At 42.7% G+C, this 25030-nt stretch overlaps 1 protein-coding gene across 3 annotated transcripts in view; it reads right to left on the bottom strand.

Annotated features, from left to right (window-relative positions):
* TECPR2 (tectonin beta-propeller repeat containing 2) overlaps positions 1-25030 on the bottom strand; it is a 100472-nt gene that overhangs the window by 71597 nt on the left and 3845 nt on the right. For 2 of the 3 annotated variants that reach the window (XM_081227571.1, XM_081227573.1), the window contains exons 2-4: positions 14259-14548; positions 4561-4689; positions 4048-4179 (exon numbers count right to left, since the gene is read on the bottom strand). In XM_081227571.1, the coding sequence (XP_081083697.1) occupies positions 4048-4179; positions 4561-4689; positions 14259-14477 (480 nt within the window). In that variant the 5' untranslated portion in view covers positions 14478-14548. The remainder of the gene's footprint in view (positions 1-4047; positions 4180-4560; positions 4690-14258; positions 14549-25030) is intronic. The other variant, XM_081227572.1, reaches the window with a different exon arrangement.

Below are 25030 nucleotides of genomic sequence, written 5' to 3'. Positions count from 1 at the left end.
CGGAGGCGCGCAGCGCAGCAGGCTACAGCGACCCCGCGTCCCTCCTGGGCCTGCATTTTGGTCTATGTCTACCTTAAAACGAATGCTTTAATTCTCACCGGAGTCAATGTCAACCCACGGCAACGAAACTATCTGCAAAAGTCCTCGCTAATGAGAAAATAGCTAGGGTTACCATCTATGTCAGGCTACATCAAGTTGGCCAAGAAACACTTAAAAATTCTGTATAATTTTTTAAAAATGTTCTCAGTACACGATTCAAAGAAGAATCCATAAAGATTAAGCAGAAATATGTTGTGCCATGTGTATTATTAATTCCAACAGAACACAATGGGACTTTCTATAATATTATTGTGACAACGGTCCAAGTCCATATCGCACTCCTCCTCCACAAAGAGTTCAAAGCAATGGTGGGGACATGATACCCTCGCCTACTGAAAGGGTCAGAGGAAACAGGTCAGAAAGAAATTAAAATGGTATTAAGTATACTGAAGAACAAAGTAAAGTTCTAGAAGGCATTTTACTGCTAACACAAACTATACTTCTTGGTGTCAGATATCTGCTCCTATAAGCCACCCTTCTCCTGAACCCGTTTCTTTAATTGTTTAGAAATACTGATGCAATGTCACAGACCTTTGCAGGGAAAGATGGAGCAGCAATCAGATCCATTGGTAAGATTTACATACAGTAAAATTCACCCTTTTTAGATATACAATTCTATGCATTTTGACCAATGCATTCAGTTATGTAACCACCAGCACAATCAAGACAGGGAAATCCCCACTACCCCGCAAACATCAAGGACATCAAGCCAGATTTCCCTCCCACCTTTGCAGTTATGCAGACTGTAGCTTTTCAATTTTTGACTTAGCTTGTAATGGAATTAAATTTATTGTACTGTATTGTGCAAAAACACACGTCTTTTTTGCAAATCTCATGAAATACCTGTGTCTCCAAAAAAAAATGATCAGAACCTCAATAAAGCTGGGGAAAAAATGATCAGTATGCTAAGGACAGTGGTTTCTGCATGTGATTTTTCTCCCCATTTCCTGACATCATGCATGAGCAGTGTCCCCTCGGTGCAACTCAGGCTGGGGGAGTGACAGGAGGAAAGTACAAATATGGGGACCCTTAAAACCTTAACAAAATGTTTTCCTGGAGAGTAGCAGTTCCCAAAGTGTGGTCCACGGTCCCTGAGGGTCCCTAGGACCTCTCGAGGTCAAAACCATTTTCATTATAATACTAGGTTTTATCTGCCTTTTCCACCAAGCTGTGGTTTGTACTGATGGTTGGTAGAGCTACTGAAAGCTCAAATGGGCCCAAGATGAGCAGGGCACCAAAATCCGGTAGCTGCCACGGTGCCCTTAGCCACTGTGCACTTGCAGCAAAAACATGAATTTCACTTCAGAAGGTCTTTGATGCAGGAAAATGATAATTCCATCTTATCTTGACCCTTGTGTACGCCTATCTTTGTATTCTGTGTGACAAAACAGGGCATGCACGCAGCCCTCCTGCTGATGCTGAAGTACTTCGATTCTCTCAAGGAGGAAGCACTTGTGCGATTGTATGAGCTGTGAGCTCAACCGGCTGCTTTTTTTCACAAAATACATTTTTACTTGAAATACTATAATTATTCAAACTTGGGTATTTGGCAGGCATTTTCTCAGAAAGAACAAAGTAAGCCTGTCAATTCAGGGAAAATAAGTGATAGTGTTTGTTACTGATAATAAAATGCAAGTTTACAAGTGAAGATTAGAATTTGAAAACTTGTATCCACCCTTGTGAACCTGACAGATTCCCAACAGCTAAAGACTTTTCTCATCAGAATGATGGCGATAGTAACAAAGGTGTTTTCTTTGATATTATATAATTAAATGTTTCAACATCTGGAAGATGTTCATCACTCAGTAGATCAATATTTTCCAAGTGATCAATGCAAGATGTTACAAAATCACACGTGGGTCAAGGAGCCATTCTAAGTGCAAGACAGACCAATAGATTTCACTGTAACAGAGTGAGAAAAACTCATCTATGTGCTTTCAGATTCCACATTGTAACCAACCTTTAAAGAAACTACCATTAGTCAATTTGGGGGTGTGATTAAAGAATACCCACAATCCTCTGCAAGGGCTATTAACATACTCCTCCTGTTTCCCACTGCATGTCTGTGTGAGGCCAGATTTTCTTTACATACTCTAACCAAAACAATGTATTGTGACAGACTAAATGCAGAATCCAGCTGTCTTCTATTAAGGCAGACATTAAAGAGATTTGCAAAAATGTAAACCCATGCTACTCTTGCAAACAGCAGTAGAAGTTTCGTTTTGCTTTGTTTTGTTTTTTTTCAGCCGCGCTGTACGGCTTGTGGGATCTTAGTTCCCCGACCAGGGACTGAACCCAGGCCCTCAGTAGTAAGAGTGCGGAGTCCTAACCACTGGACCACCAGGGAATTCTCAGCAGTAGTTTTGAAAATAGTTATTTTCACAAAAGTATGTTATTTATGTTAACATATAATGAGTTCATTATTTCAAAATAAAATTAATAAAAATTTTTTAATTTCTCAGTTTTAATTTCTAACATAGTACACTCAGTAGATATAAAACCCATACAAACAAAACCTCTTTAGAATCCTCTTTTTAAGAGTGTAAAGTGTAAAGGGGTCTTGGGACCAAAATGTCTGAGAACTACTGCTAGAGAATATTCGTAGAAGACAGGTCAGTCTTGGATCAGAGGGACTAGAAGTCATCCAGCCAGTAATTGCTGAATTCCTAGATGCACTAGGCATGAAGGCTACAAATAAGAAAACGAAAGGACTGCGCCGCCAAGGGGTTCATTCTAACTGAGCAGAGGTACGACAGAACAAAGCACAGGCAGGCATAAAGCCACATGCGCAGTAGGAGCACACCCTAGGTTTGAAGTTGAGCTCGGCCAGGCATCAGCTCACGACTGGATCCCTTGGAGCCTGGGTTTCTTATCTACCGACTGAAGATCAGCACAGACAGCTTAGGGCTCTGTCGTGAGGCTTAAATAAAATGACAAATACGAGGTGGGGGCTAGGTTCCCTGCTGCCCCCAACCCTCCTCCTTTCCCACCACTCTCTCCCACACAACCAGAGCTTGGCTGGGGCGAGCTCACCACCCACGGGAAGCACTGACCTCTGTCCACAATGTGGACAAAGAATGCTGCCCGCCATACAGATGAACAAAGGATGATGCAGCTATCAGCCACTGCAGCCTCCCCCAACAGTGCAGCTGGAGGGGTTCAAGACGGAAAAGAACAGGATACTGACTGGCCCTAGACAGTTAAGGTGTGTATCAAAAGAATGATTTCAATGAGCCCAGACTCTGGTACCTTCCCATACATAGAAAAGCGCTAAAGTCATTAACTTGAGATGTTTTTAATTAGCAGAAATCTTGATGTTCAACTACCTGGTTTGTTTTTGCAAAACTCCTATATATCCCGGCTCTTCCCTTATCTCTTTGGAGCAGTCCCTCAGAGTCATGTGAGAGACTGTCTATCGGGCTTAAGTCCTCAGTAAGTCCAAGGGATAAAAATTCTCGACTTTTAGGTTGTGCCTTTTTTTTTTTTTTCAGTCGACAATAGTCATGACTGTGAAATGCTTCACATCCTCCTACAAACTCTCCAAGGAAACAGGTTTGATAGTGGCTACTTTTCTAATTGGTAGCAATAGAAAACAGGAGAATGAAAAAAGTTTATGTTCCAGAAGAAACAAAGGCCAATTCTTTAGATACAGAAGTAGGAGCTTATAAAGCATTAGAAAAGCCCTTGAAAGAAAATGTTACAAACAACAGTTGAGATTAGAAAGGGACAACGGGGAGTTCCTGGTGCCCTAGAGGTTAGGATTCCACACTTTCACTGCTGTGGCCTGGGTTCAATCCCTGGTTGGGGAACTGAGATCCCACAGGCCAACCGGCATGGCAGACAAAAAAAAAAAAAAAAAAATAGGGACAATAATCAAGAATTCAAGTTGACCAACTACTATAATTTCTCCAAATATAAGACAACCAGTATTTCTGCAAATAATTTTACCTGATCTAGATCCAGAGAAGAATAGACAATTTTCCCTTTGTCATCTCCAGAGAACAATTTCATTCCATTGGGGCTCCAAGCCAGAGCTGTTATGCTATTCTTGTGAATACCAGTGACGTCAAATCTCCGAAGCTATGAATAAACGATGAAAATACACACAAGAAAAAAAAAAGGATAAACGCTGTGAGATGTGAACAAGGTGGTACGCAATCCCTCCTGTTTATGGAAAAGCTGGTGTTCCCAAGTTGTTTCCATGCAAAAACCTGCACAAGGGTCCACCTGTCTATTTACCTTTAAAACTGACAGAGAAGAACCAGAGAATATTAAGCAAAATTACCCATATATGCTTTTTGCCAAGTGTCCTACCAGGAACAAAAATGTCATCTGATTATAAAGAGCACAGAGTGAGGCTTTTCTGAGCAAGTATTTTCTTGGCAGATGACGACTCCTCATTTTAAAAGACATGAGGAATTTGCCAAGAAGTTAAGAAATGCTAAAATGATTAGTACTTACCTGTCTATTTCTCCCTGGCAACGAGGATACGAGTTGAAAGACTGCAACCCTCCCAGAGGCTGTGCCTGCAGCCACCAGGTCATCGAAGCAGCTCAGCAGTTTCACCACCGTGATGGATTCCGTTTTCCCCTGAAAGAGGAAACGTTCGAAAACAAATGGGCCATAATTCAAAGAGTCATGTACCACAATGTTCATTGAAGCTCTATTTACAATAGCCAGGACATGGAAGCAACCTAAATGTCCATCAACAGATGAATGGATAAAGAAGATGTGGCACGGGCTTCCCTGGTGGCGCAGTGGTTAAGAATCCACCTGCCAGTGCAGGGGACACGCGTTCAAGCTCTGGTCCGGGAAGATCCCACATGCCGCAGAGCAACTAAGCCCACGTGCCACAACTACTGAGCCTGTGCTCTAGAGCCTGCGAGCCACAACTACTGAGCTCATATGCCACAACTACTGAAGCCCATGTGCCTAGAGCCCGTGTTCCACAACAAGAGAAGCCACTACAATGAGAAGCCCACGCACTGCAATGAAAAGCAACCCCCGCTCGCCACAACTAGAGAAAGCCAGAGCACAGCAAAGACCCAATGCAGCCAAAAATAAATAAATAAATATTTTAGAAAAAGAAGATGTAAACAAGATGTGGCACGTATATACCATGGAATATTACGCAGCCATAAAAATAAATGAAATTGAGTTATCTGTAGTGAGGTAGGTGAACCTAGAGTCTGTCATGCAGAGTGAAGTAAGTTAGAAAGAGAAAAACATACCGTATGCTAACACATATGTATGGAATCTAAAAAAAAAAAAAGGTTCTGAAGAACCTAGGGGCAGGACAGGAATAAAGATGCAGACGTAGAGAATGGACTTGAGGACACAGGGAAGGGGAAGGGTAAGCTGGGATGAAGTGAGAGAGCGGCATGGACATATACACACTACCAAATGTAAAATAGATAGCTAGTGGGAAGCAGCCGCATAGCACAGGGAGATCAGCTCGGTGCCTTGTGCTCCCCTGGAGGGGTGGGATAGGGAGGGTGGGAGGGAGATGCAAGAGGGAGGGGACATGGGGATATATGTGTACACATAGCTGATTCACTTTGTTATACAGCAGAAACTAACACAACATCGTAAAGCAATTATACTCCAATAAAGATGTTAAAAAAAACAAACAAAAAAACAAAACAAATGGGCCTGTCACCAGGCCAGCTTTCAGACTATGAAACGTTACCTACCAATGGAATGGAAAACCTCACTGGACTGCAGCCTATATATATTCCTGATTGAAAATGTATACAGTTCAGAAAGATAATTAATCTCTTTTTCTTTCCAGGTTTTTTATCTTGGAAATGACAATTTTTTTTTTTTTCTGGCTGTGCCACACAGCATGTGGGATCTTAGTTCCCCGACCAGGATTTGAACCTGTATCCCCTGCACTGGAAGTGCAGAGTCTTAACCACTGGGACCACCAAGGAAGCCCCTGAAATGACAAAATTTTAAAACTGCATTTCTGAGAAAGGAAATACTGATCAATCAAGTATGAATACACTGAGCTCTTATCAAGAGAGTACTAAGGAACTTGGATAAGAGAGGTGAGGTAGCTCCCCTCAAAACTGGAGTCTGGAGTCAGAAGAGCCACATCCCAGACGCAAGCTCTCCTTTCTTCTCTCTCAACGTGGACAAGTCATCCAATGACTGCAGTCCACGGTGTGTACCTGCCACACAGGCTTGCTTGAGGATCAAGGAGACAATACATTTGAGAGTGCTTTATAAACTGATTCCTGGCGTGGTATGGTTCTCAGATCAATAATCACATTAAATAACACTAACTCAAGCTTAATACACTGGTTTATTAAAAAGCACAAGTCAAGCACTGAATACAGATATTCGGGCTTCCAGAGCATCTGAATGATCATTTTTCATTTTGAAACCACTCATTCAGAAAAATTACACAACCATTTCGACCTCGCTAAGACACATGGCAAGATCTTCAATAAGCCATCTTGATCCCTGCTGCAGTAACTTAGATGGTAATCAATCTGTCAAATATGCAAGCATCCCCTCTTCATTCAGGATACTGAGTCAGCTGCTATGGTAATACACAGTAGGGCGCAGGCCCGCCCTCTCACAGCTGAGCTGTAGCAATGAGATGTGCACATGAAGAGCTGCCCCCCGCGAGTGGGGGTGGCAGTGACTGAGCTCACTTTCATCTGTCACTTTATAGCTTGCAGCGTATGTTCATGGGCTATAAATACACTTGGTGCCACGTCGTGATACAGGGTAAGGGACCTGGATCTTAAGCTACAGGAAGGAAAAGGGGGAACCTTGAAGATGCCTGCTTTTGCAGGTGTATCAGTCAGAGGTGTTTCTGGTAACCTCATGAGGAACAGGATGGAAGGAGGAAGGCGTGGGACCAGGCAGGAGGACCAGCTGGGAGCGTCCTGCAATAGTTCAGGTGGAGGTAGTATGCGCCCGGTCAAGGGAAGTGGCACACTGAACAGGTGCAAGGGCAGTAAACCCTGACGAGGAAAGAAGAGTATGAAGACCCGGTCAGAAGGAGGGCAGCAGTGATGAACAGAGCACATCGACTCTCTCTGTAAGGGACGCTCTCTCAGTCGCGCGTGTCCTGTGCTGGGCACCCTATTCAGCGCTTCACAGGCATTATCTCCTGGGGTCCTCAAACCACCAAGAGGGCAGCTGCTGGAGTTATCCTCATTTTACAAAGGTGAAGTGACTTGTCTCAGGTCACAAAGCTAGAGACAATCAATAGTCAGGACTCACGCCCACGCGTGACCCTACCGAGGCCCTGCTCCGCCTCGCTGTCCTGTGCCTCCTGAGCAGATCCACGGCCGTGGAGATGGAGGGTGTGGTCGGCTGTGGAAAAGAAGGAGAGTGAAAGGAGTGCGGGAATGTGAGTGATGGTTCCATCTCTGCTCTGAGGGAAGAAGTGACATAACATGCTTTAGATGTGTATCGTCTGACAGGGCAACAGAATGTTAAAGAGAGAATATTTTTCCTGGGAATTTGTACTTATAAAAACTGCTACTACATCAGGAATCAAAATCACTTATTGGAGATCTTGCCACATCATAGCACAAAATCAAAACGGTTGTGTAATTTTTCTGAATGAATGGTTTCAAAATAAAAATCATTGCTCAGCTGGGCTGGAAGCCTGAATATTTATATGCAATGCTTGTACACGTGCACTTGTACACTTAACGTTATTTAATATGATTATTAAATAGATTTGGTTCTTGACTTAAGAACCAGAACATCCGAAGAATCAGCTTATCAATATCTAACTATACTTCAGACAGAAACAAAATATGAAGTTTCAACTTCTCACAGTATAACACTCTAGCTATTCTGAAAAACATTCCTCTCCAAACACCTAGAAATGTTGAATAAGATGCATAAAACATTCTTTTAAATGCTATTTAAAAAACACTCTCTAGCTATTCTGAAAAACATTCCTCTCCAAACACCTAGAAATGTTGAATAAGATACATAAAACATTCTTTTAAATGCATAGCTGATCTCTAGAAAGTAAAGAAAATCTACAAGAGCCAAAAACAAAAAGAATACTGTCAAACTAGAACAGAAGCCAGCCCTGAAGCTACAGGCTACAGAGGGCAATCTGGCCAACACCTAGACCCCTGACTTTCTGAGGTGAGTGTGGTTAATGAGGATAAGGCTTCAGGCCAGGTGAGGTGGGGAGCCAGAACTGATATCCCCTGCTAAAGCCAGAATCCCTGAAGACGTAACTCTCAGTGAAAGTGTAAACTAGGGAAAAATCAATTTGCTGGGAAATGAAGCTGACAAGGATCTTTGCCTTATCTCAGGCATTGACTGGAGTGAATAAAAAAGAATGGTTCCTAAGACTCTGTAATCACAAAGCTGCCGTATCCAGCACCAGAGTTTGAATTTATTCTCCCTTCCCACTGAAAAGAACCTTCATGCCAGGCACTTCACCTGACATGCTTCCGTGTTTGTAGCACTCCAAGGTGGCTGGCAGAGTGACCATCAACCCCATCTGTGGGACACAATCTCAACCCAGGCCCCTCAGCACTCTCACATATTAGGATCAGCCACATACCTCACAGTTAGACATGACCACAGGGAAACAGGTCCCCTCAAGAAGAATCAACTAAAGAAAGCAAGAACAGAATTGGACAACTCCTCATCCCGATTCAAGTATTTCATTTAGAGTGAGGAGACCCAGAACATAAAAGAAATACGCTTATGGGGAGGGAAAGATTGGGAACTAGGGATTAACAGATACACATGACTATATATAAAATAAACAACCAAGACCTACTGTATAGCACAGGGAACTCTATTCAATATTGTAAAAACCCATGATGGAAAAGAATCTGGAAAAGAATATATAACTGAATCACTTTGCTATACACCTGAAACACTATAAATCAACTATGCTTCAGTAATAAAAAAGAAATATGCTTAAAAATGTTAAAGAAATGTAAAAAGAAATTGAAACATAAGACCAAACTATTATCAGAAATAACAGAAATGAAAAAGAATCAAAAGAATGTAAAATCTCAGGGGTAGACTAAATAGCAGCCTAGTCACAGATGAAAGAAAATTACTGAACTAGATGACAGATCTGTGCGGCAAAGGAAAGATAAAAAATATGACAGATAAGGTAAGAGTCATAGAGAATAGAATATGAAGGTCCAACCTACATCTAATTGGGATTCCAGAAGGAAAGAAAACAGAGGATAAGAGAAGGAAACATCTTCAGAGATAAGGGCTAAAAATTATCCAAAACTGATGAAAGACCTATATCCTCAGGAGCACAAGCCTTGATCAAGACTCATGAAAAGAAATACACACATACACATCTTGTAGTGAAACAGAAAAACCTCAAAGGCAATGAGAAGATATTAATATGTCAGAGAAAAAAGGGAAATAACTAAATATGAACAATTATTAACAAAAGACATCTCAACAATGGATGTTGAGATGTATCATCCTCAAAGTGCTAAGAGGAAAAAACTGTTAGCCTTGAATAGTATACCTCTAAACAATTCAAAGACAGACATTCAAACAAAAAATCAAGAGTACTTACCACCAAAAGACTTCAACACAAGAACTACTAAAGGATGTACTCCAGGACTTCCCTGGTGGCGCACTGGTTAAGAATCCGCCTGCCAATGCAGGGGACACGGGTTCAAGCCCTGGTCAGGGAAGATCCCACATGCCGTGGAGCAGCTAATCCCGTGCGCCACAACTACTGAGCCTGTGCTCTAGAGCCCATGAGCCACAACTACTGAAGCCCGCGGACCTAGAGCCCGCGCTCCCCAACAAAAGAAGCCACCGCGATGAGAAGCCTGCACACCGCAATGAAGAGTAGCCCCCGCTTGCCGCAACTAAAGAAAGCCCACGCGCAGCAATGAAGACCCAACGCAGCCAAAAATAAAAAAAAAAAGGATGTACTCCAGCAAGAAGGAAAATGGCTGCAAAGGGAAGAACTGATATGTAACAAGGGATGGTGAGTAAAGACGTTGGCAAAACTGTGAGGGAATCTAAACAGTGACCATAAAATATAATAATAATAATGTCCAACTTGAGTAGTTAAATATAGAATGAAAACACTAGGGGTTTCCCTGGTGGCGCAGTGGTTAAGAATCCGCCTGCCAATGCAGGGCACATGGGTTTGAGCCCTGGTCCGGGAAGATCCCACATGCCACGGAGCAACTAAGACCATGCACCACAACTAGTGAGCCTGCGAACCACAACTACTGAAGCCCATGCGCCTAGAGACCGTGCTCCACAACAAGAGAAGCCACCACAATTACAAGGTCATGCACGGCAACAAAGAGTAGCCCCCGCTCACTGCAACTAGAGAAAGTCCGTTCACAGCAACGAAGACGCAATGCAGCCAAAAATAAATAAATAAAATAAATTTATTAAAAAAAAAAACACTAGATAGTTATGTGTATAATAAGAAAGGCCAGACAGAAACATCATAAGAAAGCTACAGACCAATATTCCTCCATGAATACAGACACAAAAAATCTGAATAAAATATTACTAAAAGGAATACAGCAAGATTTAAAAAAAAAAAAAAAGGATAATATAGAATTCCCTGGTGGTCCAGTGGTTAGGACTTGGTGCTTTCACTGCCAGGGCCTGGGTTCAATCCCTGTTCAGGGAACTAAGATCCCAGAAGCCGTGCCACGAGGCCAAAAAAAAAACCAAAGGGATAATATATCATGACAAAATGGGGTTTAAAAGAGTAATGCACGGTTGGAATAATAACCAAAACTCAATTCATGTAACGTAACATATAAATAAAGACGGAAGTCATATCATCACAACAGATTCAAGTAAATATGTGACAAACTTCAATACTCATTCATGATAAAAACTCTCAGAAAACTAGGATAGAAATAAACAGAAATAAAAAGCATCCGTGAGGAATCTATAGCTAATGTAATGGTGAAGACCAAGGCTAAGGCAAAGATATCTACTCTCACTGCAGACACCATACTGAGGTCTTGGCCAGCACAGAAAGTCAAGTAAAAAATTAAAGGCATACAGACTGGAAAAGATGAGGTAAAATTCTTTCTTCAGAGGATCATCTACGTAGAAAACCCAGGCTTCCCTGGTGGCCCAGGGGTTAAGAATCCGCCTGCCAACACAGGGGACATGGGTTCATGCCCTGGTCCGGGAAGATCCCACATGCCACAAAGCAACTAAGCCCATGTGCCACAACTACTGAGTCTGCACTCTAGAGCCCACAAGCCACAACTACTGAGCCCACGTGCCACAACTACTGAAGCCTACGCACCTAGAGCCCATGCTCCGCAACAAGAGAAGCCACGGCGATGAGAAGCCCGCGCACTGCAACGAAGAGTAGCCCCCGCTCACTGCAACTAGAGAAAGCCCGCGCACAGCAACGAAGACCCAACACAGCCATAAATAAATAAATTAAATTATATATATTAAAAAAAAAGAATGTAGAAACCTTACTACCATATAGGTCCCTTACTCTCTCCTCTTACATTATAGTTATCTTATATGTTACTGCATGTATACACACTGGAAACTCGATCAGTGTTATAATTTTTGCTGTCAAGTATATCTTAAAGAACTCAAGAGGAGAGAAACAGTCTACTGTATTTACTATTATTCTTCCTTCCTTCCTGATGTTCCAAATTTCCTTCTGGTATCGCTTCTTGTTTGCCTGAAGAACTTCCTGAAGCAATTATTTAGAGCAGGTCTGCTGGCAATGAATCCCCCTAGTTTCCCTTCATCTGAGAATACTTTTATTTCACCTTCTTTCCTAATAGATATGTTTCTTGGGTAAAAATTCTGAGCTGACCATTCTTTTCTTTCAACACTTTATAAATGCTGTACCACTGTCTTCTAGCCTCCATAGTTCCTGATGAGAAACTTGCGGTCATTCAAATTATTGTCCCTTACAGGTAACGTGTCATTCTCTGGCTACTTTTAAGATTTCTCTTTGTCTTTAGTTTTTAGAAGTCTGATTAGGATATGTCTGGGCACGGGTTTCTTTGGTCTATCCTGTTAGGGGTTCACTGCTGGATTCATAAGTCTTTTTTGTTAAGTGCTGAAGTATTTGAGAGATCTCAGATATATTAATCCATAACTATAGTTTTAAAGATTAACTATGTAATGGTTTTAAATGTGCGGGGAATTTGAGCAGTCAAATCCATGAGCTGTTAAATAAAGAAAAGAAATAGCAATAGTTTTCATTTTCATACAAAAAATACAAATGTAAACTCTAGAGCCAATCTGCCCAAGTTCAGACAATGGTGCCACCACTTCCTAACCACCTCACAAGTCACTCAACCTCTCTGTACTTCAGTTGTCTCCCTGGTAAAATGGGGATGAGAAAACATCATCTACCTCACAGAGTCTTGTGACGATGAAATGCGTTAATATATGTAAAGGTTTACAATAATGCCTGGCACACAGTAAGTGCTATATGCATGCTAACCATTTGTGGTTTGTTTTTTTTTTAAGATTTTGGGGGTAGGAGTTTATTAATCAATTTATTTATTTTTGCTGTGTTGGGTCTTCATTTCTGTGCGAGGGCTTTCTCTAGTTGTGGCGAGCGGGGGCCACTCTTCATTGCAGTGCGCAGGCCTCTCACCATCGTGGCCTCTCTTGTTGCGGAGCACAGGCTCCAGACACACAGGCTCAGTAGTTGTGGCTCACGGGCTCAGTTGCTCCGTGGCATGTGGGATCCTCCCAGACCAGGGCTCAAACCCGTGTCCCCTGCATTAGCAGGCAGATTCTCAACCACTGCGCCACCAGGGAAGCCCCATTTGTGTTATTTTAAATTGAGTACAGAGGCTTAACAAAAACGAACTTTTTAAGTTAAACTTTAAGTTGAATATTGATTAAAATATAGATACTTGTAAATACTTCTCTTAAACACAAAAGCCTTGTCTTAGGCGGTAAAAGTCCACTAACCACAGGCGGAGTAGAACCCCATGAGGCTGTGACGCAGGAGCCACAACTCAGTCACCCTTGAGTCTCTCACAAAACCCGAGCAACTCATAAGTCACAGATATCAACTCAGCGGGTGAATTCAGTCCACCTCCCCAATAACTACGATACACAGAGATGCCTGATTCAAACAACACAGAACAGAGGTCGGTCAGGACCCCACTGGCAGTGTTGTACAGAAGTGACCTCACTTAAGACGTACGTGTTCTGGCAGCTAGCCAACATTGATCCTGATCCTTTTTTCACAATAATTTCACCAGAATAGCTAGTGATTATTTGAGTGAGTCAGGTAAGGTATTTTGAGAAACAGAACACTTAGAAAACACTTAGAGGGACTTCCCTGGTGGTCCAGTGGCTAAGAGTCCACGCTCCCACTGCAGGGGGACCAGGTTCGATCCCTGGTCGATGAACTAAGATCCTGCATATCGCATGGTGCAGCCAAAAAAAAACAAAAAACAAAAAAGAAAACACTTAGAAAAACATGCCTACTTTCAAAGTTTTCTATTAAGTGTTAAACGCTATAATGTTCTCTTTTAAAGTAACTCTGGATTTTTGGAGGCAGGAAAAAAAGTTAAAACATCAACATTTTGGGGCTTCCCTGGTGGCGCAGTGGTTGAGAGTCTGCCTGCCAATGTAGGGGACACGGGTTCGTGCCCCGGTCCGGGAAGGTCCCACATGCCACGGAGCGGCTGGGCCCGTGAGCCATGGCCACTGAGCCTGCGCGTCCGGAGCCTGGGCTCCGCAAGAGGAGAGGCCACAACAGTGAAAGGCCCGCGTACCGCAAAAAAAAAAAAAAAAAAAAAAAAAACACTTTAGCTGTACTCCACCTCAATTAAAAATGGTCAGGGCTTCCCTGTGGCGCAGTGGTTGAGAGTCCGCCTGCCGATGCAGGGGACACGGGTTCGTGCCCCGGTCCGGGAAGATCCCACATGCCGCGGAGCGGCTGGGCCCGTGAGCCATGGCCGCTGAGCCTGTGCGTCCGGAGCCTGTGCTCCGCAACGGGAGAGGCCACAACAGTGAGAGGCCCGCGTACCGCAAAAAAAAAAAAAAAAAAAAAAAGTCGTAAAGTATTGTTTGGGAAGGGCACTCAGGCCATATTCTAGCAAATCAGAAGTAAATTACCCCATCCTGGAACTCACAAGCATGTTAAACATTAGCCAGGGCTCACACGTGCTTAGGTGAGGACAAGCAGGACTCACCTCTAAGTTGTACTTCTTCATCTGGTTCAAGTGCCGGCAGTACAGGTAGAGCATGCCAATGCTACTGCCCACGGCAATGTAGTCCCCGTTGGCGTCCAGGGCCGTGAGGTAGACCACTATGGAGCGGAAACCCTTCTGGATCTTTGTGGGAATGGCATTGAGGAGATAGTACAAAGGGCAGAACTCTCTGAATGTAAGAGACTCTGATACGGATGCCATGGCCAACGTTTCCACAGATGGTCTTCAAGCAGGACAAGGAATTTTAACTGGCATCTAGGGAAACCTGGGGGCTAAAGAACAAGGCATTATAATGCTTTCAACATCTAGTCATGCAAAGAGAAGTCAGGTATAATAGTGGGAACGAGGAACTTTCAGATGGGTATGGATTACAGTCAGAGCTGAATTAAACAGAGAAAGTAACCAAGTGTCATTAAGATCACTTTTGGGCATTTTAATTCAAAACTCACTTCAATACGTGCTGGCCCCTGTAATTTAGACTGTGATAAATGCTATGGAGGGGAAGGGGTAGAAAAAATATTAAAAACAGTTCTTAATCTCAAGTAGCTTATGATCTAGTGAGGGAGGCAAAAGAAACTGGGAAGAGACATAAAACCAGATGTGATTAGGTGCTAATCTGTGGGTCTCAATGAGAAGAGGGAGAGAGCAGTGTGCACTAGAGAGTGGAGAAAGCGTCACCAGAAACATCCAGAATTCTGAAGCCCACCAGGAAGGACAGAATGTGGAAAAGAGGAATTCCCCGGCAGTCCGCACTTCCACTGCAGGGGGCACGGATTCGATCCCTGGTCGGGGAACTAAGATCCCGCAAGCTGCACGGCCGGAAAAAAAAAAAAAGCGTGTGGAAAAGAAACAGTAAAGACACTGTACTAGGAGGACAGTGGACCAATCCAGACGTAGGAATAAGCTCACTGTGCCGAGGTGGTGGAGAAACATGTCCCCCGGCTGGATAGCCACAGCCTCCACAGCACTCAGAACCTCAGGCTACACAACACCTCCTATCTGTTCTGCACTGACACTCACACCTCTTGAAAATTTGGATTTAAAGCTTCCCTCAATAAAGGGAAGCGTGTTATATATCATCACACAGCGTGTTATACTTTATGAAGTGTTCATTCACCCATTTAATCCTTACCCTACAAACTTTTACATGGGTTTGGAAGTCCCAGCCACGGCAATCAGAGAAGAAAAAGAAATAAAAGGAATACAAACTGGAAAAGAAGTAAAACTGTCACCGTCTGCAGATGACATGAGACTATACATAGAAAATCCTAAAGATGACACCAGAAAACTACTAGAACTAATCAATGAATCTGGTAAGGTTGCAGGATACAAAATTAATGCTCAGAAATCTCTTTCATTCCTATGCACTAACAATGAAAGATCAGAAAGAGAAATTGAGGGAAGAATCCCATTTACCATCACAACAAAAAGAATAATACACCTGGGAATAAACCTACCTAAGGAGACAAAAGACCTGTACTCAGAAAACTATAAAACACTGATGAAAGAAATCAAAGATGATGTAAACAGATGGAGAAATACACCATGTTCTTAGATTGGAAGAATCAATATTGTGATAATGACTATACTACCCAAAGCAATCTACAGATTCAATGCAATCCCTATCAAACTACCAATTGCATTCTTCACAGAATTAGAACAAAAAATTTTACAATTTGTATGGAGACACAGAAGACCCTGAATAGCCAAAGCAATCTTGAGAAAGAAAAACGGAGCTAGAGGAATCAGGCTCCCAGACTTCAGACTATACTACAAAGCTACAGGACAGTATGGTCCTGGCACAAAAACAGAAATATAGATCAATGGTACAGGATAGAAAGCCCAGAGATAAACCCACACACATATGGTCACCTAATTTAGGACAAAGGAGGCAAGAACATACAGTGGAGAAAAGACAGCCTCTTCAATAAGTGGTGCTGGGAAAACTGCACAGCTACATGTAAAAGAATGAAATTAGAACACTACCTAACACCATACACAAAAATAAACTCCAAATGGATTAAAGACCTAAATGTAAGACCAAACAGTATAAAACTCTTAGAGGAAAACATAGGAAAAACACACTTTGACATAAACCACAGCAAGATCTTTTTTGACCCACCTCCTAAAGGAAATAAAAACAAAAATAAACAAATGGGACTTAATTAAATTTAAAAGCTTTTGCCCAGCAAAGGAAACCATAAACAAGACGAAAAGAAAACCCTCAGAATGGGAGAAAATATTTGCAAACAAAGGAACAAAGGATTAATCTCCAAAATGCACAAACAGCTCATGGAGCTCAATATCAAAAAAACAAACAACCCAGTTGAAAAACGGGCAGAACTAAACAGACATCTCTCCAAGGAGGACATACAGATGACCAAGGGGCACATGAAAGGATGCTCAACGTCACTAATTATTAGTGAAATGCAAATCAAAACTACAATGAGGATCTTCCCTGGTGGCACAGTGGCTAAGAATCCACCTGCCAATGCAGGGGACACAGGCTCGATCCCTGGTTCTGGAAGATCCCACATGCCACGGAGCAACTAAGCCCATGTGCTTAGTTGGGCACTGCACTCTAGAGCCCACGTGCCACAACTACTGAAGCCTGCACGCCCTAGAGCCCACGAACTGAACTACTGAGCCGGTGTGCCTAGAGCCCATGCTCCACAGCAAGAGAAACCACCGCAAAGCCCGCACACCACAACAAAGAGTAGTCCCCACTCGGCAACTAGAGAAAGCCCGTTAGCAGCAACAAAGACCCAACTCAGTCAACAAACAAACAAAAAACAACTACAATGAGGTATCACCTCACACCGGTCAGAATGCCCATCATCAAAAAATCTACAGGGCTTCTCTGGCGGCGCAGTGGTTAAGAGTCCGCCTGCCAATGCAGGCGACACGGGTTCGATCCTTGGTCCGGGAAGATCTCACATGCTGCAGAGCAACTAAGCTCATGCGCCACAACTACTGAGCCTGCACTCGAGAGCCTGCAAGCCACAACTACTGAAGCCCACGCACCTATAGCCCGTGCTCCACAAGAGAAGCCACCACAATGAGAAGCCCGCACACAGCAACAAAGAGCAGCCCTGCTCGCTGCAACCGGAGAAAGCCCGTGGGCAGCAGCAAAGACCCAACTCGGCCCAAAATAAATAAATAAAATAAATAAATTTATTTTTAAAAAGTCTACAAACAATAAATGCTGGAGAGGGTGTGGAGCAAAGGGAACCCTCTTGCACTGTTGGCGAGAATGTAAATTGATACAGCCACTGTGGAGAACAGTATGGAGATTCCCTATAAAACTAGAAATAGAACTACCATGTGACCCAGCAATCCCACTACTGAGCATATACCCTGAGAAAACCATAACTCAAAAGGACACATGTACCCCAACCGGTTCATTGCAGCACTGTTTATAATAGCCAGGATATGGAAACAACCTAAATGTCCAAAGACAGATGAATGAATAAAGATGATGTGGTACATATATACAATGGAATGTCACTCAGCCATAAAAAGGAATGAAGTTGGGTCATTTGTAGAGATGTAGATGGACCTAGAGTCTGTTATACAGAGTGAAGTAAGCCAGAAAGAGAAAAACAAATATTGTTTATTAACGCATATATGTGGAATCTAGAAAAATGGTACAGATGAACCTATTTGCAGGGCAGGAATAGAGACGCAGACGTACAGAATGGACATGTGGACACAGGAGGGGAAGGGGTGGGTGGGATGAACTGGGAGATTAGAATTGACATAAATACACTAACATGCGTAAAACAGATAGCCTAGTGGGAACTTGCTATAAAGCACAGGAAGCTCAGCTCGGTGCTCTGTGATGACCTAGGTGGGTGGGTTGGGAGGGGGTGGGAGGGAGGTCCAAGAGGGAGGGGATATATGTATACACATAGCTGATTCACTTCATTGTACAGCAGAAACTAACACAACGTTGTAAAGCAATTATATTCTAATTAAAATTTAAAAAAACTTTTGCATAAGCTACTGAGGGCCAGAGGGTCACAAGACTTGCTCAAGACCACACGGGCAAGACCTGAATCTAGACCGTTGCCCTTCAAGTCCTCAGCCCTTTCCAGAGGACTCTCTATCACATCCCCACCCCCTGCTTCTCTTTCTCCACACATCCTCTTCCTCTCCTGTTGATGGCCATCTCTGCCTGGTACCCTCCACCACTGGTCTGTAAGCCCAAGAGCAGAGGCCACATCCACCTCATTACCCCTCGAGCCCCTGGAACCTAGAAAAGGGTCAGGCACATCGGAGGCACTAAGTATTAATTGATTTTTTAATAAATTTATTTATTTTATTTATTTATGTATTTTCGGCTACATTGGGACTTCATTGCTGTGCGCGGGCTTTCTCTAACTGCGGCGAGCAGGGGCTACTCTTCGTTGCGGTGCGCGGGCTTCTCACTGTGGTGGCTTCTTTTTTTGTGGAGCACGGGCTCTAGGTGTGCGGGCTTCAGTAGTTGCAATGTGCGGGCTCAGTAGTTGTGGCTCGCGGGTTCTAGAGCACAGGCTCAGCAGTTGTGGTGCATGGGCCTAGTTGCTCCGCAGCATGTGGGATCCTCCTGGACCAGGGCTCGAACCCGTGTCCCCTACCTTGGCAGGCGGACTCTCAACCACTGTGCCACCAGGGAAGTCCCACACTAAGTATACATTGAATAAATGAATGAGTTATAAAAGAGGAAAATCTGCAAGGAAGGAGTGAGTTGAAGAATGGAAAAGAAACAAAATTTCAGCTTTTCTCCAATATGGCCCCAGTTCAGTGCTGGAATAAAAATCCTCTAGATCATTTTCAGACTCCTATTTCATTTGACAGTCACAATAGACAATACAAACAGTGAAGCAGGCAGGGTAACTCACAAACAGCTTTCCTAAAGGTAAGTAAACAGTAATAAGTCCCTCTGTGATGGTTAAGAACATTAATATACCCTCTTTTAGCAGAAGTTGAAGCTCTGGGAGGTTCAGAAATTTGCCCAGGGTCATATAGTTTTAAGTGAAATTTTGACGGTAAATGTTGATCCTGTCCATACAGCAGCATACTTCCTAAATTTACAACTCTGTAAGGTCAAGACTGTCTTGGCTAAAAGATATCCATGCTCCCCAATCTTTGGTTTGTACAAGTACTCCAGAGAGGTGGGCAAAACCCACATGACCCCGAAATCAAATGAAAATGAAACAGCTATCAGGCAAACACAAGCGAGAACAGCCACAGTCAGACACCTTGGGAAAGCACATAGACCATTTTAAGGAGGACACTAAAGCCAAAATAACAATGAAAATAGCAACAATGGTAATAGTGAACACTATTACTTAACGGAAACTGTTTTAGCGCACGAACTCATTAAATCCTCACAAAAAACCTCAGGAGGTTGGCACCACTGTTATCTCCACTTTACAGGTGAGAAATGTTCTCACTTCAACAGTTTCTCTCCACCTTCAAGCAGAAGGGCATCACAGGAGCAGGAAACGATGTATTTCCTTGATGGGTGTGTGCACACACACACAGATGTGCCATAATTTACGTGATGTTTTTAAAATAAAATTTTATTTTTATAAATGTTCGCTAAATGTTGCAATATAGAAACGTACCAAGAATGAAATAAATGGCACTCATAATCCCATCATAGACACATGTTACATATATATGTGTGTAAACACACAAAGGTTTTCACTTAATAAATCATGAGCATTTGCCATGTCATTAAATACTTCCCTAGAATAAGATTTTTAGTGACCATATAAAAAAACTGCCGAGAACACGTTATAGTCATAAACCAAGAGAACATGCTATATTCATAAACCAAGATTTTCTCAAAGTGTTTTAACTTCCACTTTAGCTGATGAGATCTCCTAGGAAGCAAGCAGAGGTACTAAGCACTTCACAAATGTCAGCTGATATTAATTCCCCCTTTAAAAGTCTTTTTCCTCAAAGTAGCCCTGTCAAATTATGACATTCAGATTTCAAACACTCATCCCCTTGAACTGGTACTATGCACGGAGAGTCCCATAATCTCTACACAGACGGGGCTCTGAGGTTGCAGCCTGGTTAGAAGGGGGCAGTGGACTTGCCTCAAAACTGCACTTGTAAAGCAGGCACACTAGCCTCACCTAGAAAATATGTTTATTTGAGGTGGCTTAGCAGTATTAGAGGATAATATGGAAGGTCAGAGTCTCTGGGACCATCTCCTTGGCACAATCAGTGATCATACAACCAAAAGCAACTTCGAATGTGTAAGAAGGGAGTGCAGGACTCGCTGGCCAAACTCCATTAAAAACGATCACAATTCTGTAGCAGGTAACAGACAGCGTAATCAAATTTTGATTTCAGCTTATTTAAGCTGAAACCCTAGCATTCATCCATGATTTCTCCCTCTCCCTCACCCCCACAGTAACCCCTCACCTTGTTCCATCAGCTCTATGTACTAACCTACCTCACAGCTGGCCCCTTCTCACCAACTCTGTGGCCATGTCTGAGATAAATCCAGTACACCTCTCACTTGGACCACTGCATTGTTCTTGTAACAACTGCTCTCCTGCTTCCACACCTGTCCCTGGAATCCAGATTCATACAGAGCAGTCAGAATAAGTTCTCTGACTTCAACAAAATTAAAAACTTTTGTGCTCCGAAGGACATCATCAAGAAAAGTAAAAAGACAACCCACAGAATGAGAGAAAATACTTGTTAATCATACATCTGACAAAGGACTTGTATCCAGAATATATGAGAAATGCTTAAAACTTAATAATTAAAAGGTAATTTTTAAGTGGGCAACAGATCTGAATAGACATTTCTCCCCAGAAGACATACAAATGGCCAATAAGCACATGAAAAGATGCTCAATATCGTTAATCATCAGGGAAAGTGCAAAACAAAACCACGAGATATCACTTCACACTCACTAGGATGGCTATAACCAAAAAGAAAGATAAGTGTTAACAAGGATGTGGAGAAACTGGAACCCTCATACATTGCTGGCAGAAAATAAACTGCGGCAGTCACTGGCAGTTCCTCAAAAGGTTAAACATACAGCTACCATATGACCCAGCAATTCTACTCCTAGTTATATACCTAAGAGAAATGAAAACATATGTCTACACAAAAACTTGTATACAGAATTTCATATTACTATTCATAAAAGCCAAAAAGTAAAACAACCCAACTGTCCATCGACTGATGAATGGATAAACAAAACATGGTATATCCATGCAACTGACGATTATTCAGCAATAAAAAGGAATGAAGGGCCTCCCTGGTGGCGCAGTGGTTGAGAGTCCGCCTGCCGATGCAGGGGATACGGGTTCGTGCCCCGGTCTGGGGGGATCCCATATGCCGCGGAGCGGCTGGGCCCGTGAGCCATGGCCGCTGGGCCTGCGCGTCCGGAGCCTGTGCTCCGCAACGGGAGAGGCCACGACAGTGAGAGGCCCGCGTACCACAAAAAAAAAAAAAAAAAAAAGGAATGAAGTACTGATATATGCCACAATATGATGAACCTTGAAAACATTATGCTAAGTGAAAGAAGCCAGACACGAAAGATCACACATTTGCATGACTCCATTTATATGAAATAGCAAATGGCCAGAATAAGCAAATCTATAGACAGAAAGCACAGCAATGACTGCCTAAAGCCGAGAGAAGAGAGTGGGGGTGGGGATGACTGCTAAAGGGTATGGTGTTTCTTTTTAGGGTGGTATGTCCTAAAACTGATTGTTGCATAACTCTGTGAATATACTAAAAAGCACTGAATTGCACACCTTGAATGGTTAATATATATGGTATGTGAAATCTCAATGAAGCTATTACCCCAAAAAAACACACCAAACCGCCCCCCCCCAAAAAAAAGAAGAATCAGCTCTCCAACATGCATTCATGACAAAAACTTCAGTAAACCAGAAACAGAGGGGAACTTCCTCAACCTGATAAGGAATACCTACAAAAAAAACCTAACAACTAACATCATACTTAATGTTGAGAAACCCAGAGCTTCCCCAACTGGGCTTCCCTGGTGGTGCAGTGGTTAAGAATCCACCTGCCAATGCAGGGACACGGGTTCGAGCCCTGGTCCAGGAAGATCCCACATGCCGCGGAGCAACTAAGCCCGTGCGCCAAAACTGCTGAGCCTGCGCTCTAGAGCCCATGTATCACAACTACTGAAGCCCATGCGCCTAGAACCCGTGCTCCGCAACGAGAAGGCACTGCAATGAGAAGCCCATGCACCGAAATGAAGAGTAGCCCCCGCTCAACGCAACTAGAGAAAGCCCGCGCATAGCAACAAAGACCCAATGCAGCCAAAAATAAAAAATAAATAAGTAAATAAATTAAAAAAAAAAAAGCTTCCCCAACTAAGATCAGGTACAAAGCAAGGATGTCCCCCTCTCACCACTCCTTTTCAACATTTACTGGAAGTTCCAGCTAATGCAATAAGACAAGGAAATAAAAGGTATACAGATTGGGAAGGAAGAAATAAAACTATGTTTGTGGATGACATGTTCATCTATGTAGAAAATCTGAAAGAATCAATAAAAAAAACTCCTGAAACTAATAGGCAATTATAGCAAGGTTTCAGGATACAAGATTAATATACAAAAGTCAATCACTTCCCTATATACCAGCTATGAACAAGTGGAATTTTAAATTAAAAACACAGTATCATTTACATTTGCATGCCCCCAAACAAAACACTTAGGTATAAATCTAACAAAATATGTAAAGAGCTATACAAGGAAAAGTATAAAACTCACATGAACAAAATCAAAGAACTAAATAAATAGAGAGATATCCCATGTTCACAGATAAGAAAATTCAATATTGTTCAGATGTCAATTCTTCCCAACTGAATGTACAGATTCAGTGTAATCCTAAGAAGTTATTTTGTGGATACCAACAAACTAACTCTAAAGTTTGTACAGAGAGACAGAAGACCCCAAATAGCCAACACAATGTTGAAGGAGAAAAACAAAGTTAGAGGACTGATACTACCCAACTGCAAAACTTATTATAAAGCATCAGTTATCAAGACAGTGTAGTACTGGCAAAAGAACAAATGGATCAACAGAACAGAAGAGAAAGCCCAGATATAGACCCACATAAATACAGCCAGCTGATCTATGACAATGGAACAAAGGCAATACAATGGAGCAAAGACAGCCTTTTCAACAAATGGTGCTGGAACAACTGGACATACACATGTAAAAAAGTGAATATAGGCATAGACTTTTCCCCAAAATTAAAAATGGATCACAGGGACTTTCCTGGTGGCACAGTGGTTAAGAATCCACCAGCCAATGCAGGGAACACGGGCTCCATCCCTGGTCCAGGAAGATCCCACATGCCACGGAGTAACTAAGCCCGTGAGCCACAACTACTGAAGCCCACGCGCCTAGAGCCCGTCCTCCACAACAAGAGAAGCCACCGCAATGAGAAGCCCAAGCACCGCAATGAAGAGTAGGCCCCGCTCGGCAACTAGAGAAAGCCCGCGCGCAGCAACGAAAACCAAACACAGCCAAAAAAAAAGGATCACAGACCTAAATGTACAGCACAAAAGCTATAAAACTTCTAGAAGGCAATATAGGAGAAAACCTAGATGACCTTGGGTATGGTGATGACATTTTAAATAATATCACCAAAGGCATGATCCACGAAAGAAGTAACTGATAAGCTAGACTTTATTAAAATTTAAAACTTCTGCTCTACAAAAGACAATGTCAAATGAAGGAGAAGACAAGCCACAGATTAGGAGAAAAACTGCAAAACGTACCTATCTGATAAAGGGCTGTTATCCAAAATATACAAAGAACTTTTAAAACTCAACAACCCAATTAAAATACAGGCCAGGGGGTGGTGCAGTGGTTGAGAGTCCGCCTGCCGATGCAGGGGACACGGGTTCGTGCCCCGGTCCGGGAAGATCCCACATGCCGCGGAGCGGCTGAGCCCGTGAGCCATGGCTGCTGAGCCTGCGCGTCCGGAGCCTGTGCTCCGCAACGGGAGAGGCCACAACAGTGAGAGGCCCGCGTACCGCAAAAACAAAAAACAAAAAACAAAAAAACAGGCCAAAGATCTTAATAAACACCTCACCAAAGAAGACATACAGATGTCAAATAAGTCTATGAAAAGATGCTCCACATCACCTATCAGGAGAATGCAAATTAAAACGAGATACCACCACACACCTAGTAGAATGGCCAAAATCTAGAACACTGACAACACCAAATGCTGGTAAGAATGTGGAGCAACAGGAACTCTCATTCATTGCTGGTGGGGATGCAAAATGGTACAGCCGCTTAGGAAGACAATTTGAAGGTTTCTTACAAAAGTAAACATAATCTTATCATATGATCCAGCAGTTGCAGCTCTTGGTACTTATGTAAAGGAGTTCGAAACTTATGCCCACACAAAACCTTCACCAGAATGTTTACAACATCTTTATTCATAATTGTAAAAATCTGGAAGCAACTAGCACTTTAGTAAGTGAATGAATAAATAAACTTTGGTACATCCAGGCACTAGAATATTATTCAGCACTACAAAGAAATGGGCTATCAAACCATGAAAAGACATGGAGGAACTTAAAGTGCACATTACTAAGTGAAAGAAGGCAATCTGAAAAGGCTGCATGCTGTATAATTCCAACTCTGTAACCTTCTGGAAAAGGCAAAACCATGGAGACAGTAAACAGATCAGTGGTTGCCAGGGTTTGTGTGGGGGAGGGGAAGGGATAAGTAGGCAGAGCACAG

Source organism: Mesoplodon bidens (assembly GCF_964165515.1).
Source record: "Mesoplodon bidens genome assembly, chromosome: 3".
Lineage (NCBI taxonomy): Eukaryota > Metazoa > Chordata > Mammalia > Artiodactyla > Ziphiidae > Mesoplodon > Mesoplodon bidens.
This window is presented reverse-complemented; position numbering and strand designations above follow the sequence as displayed.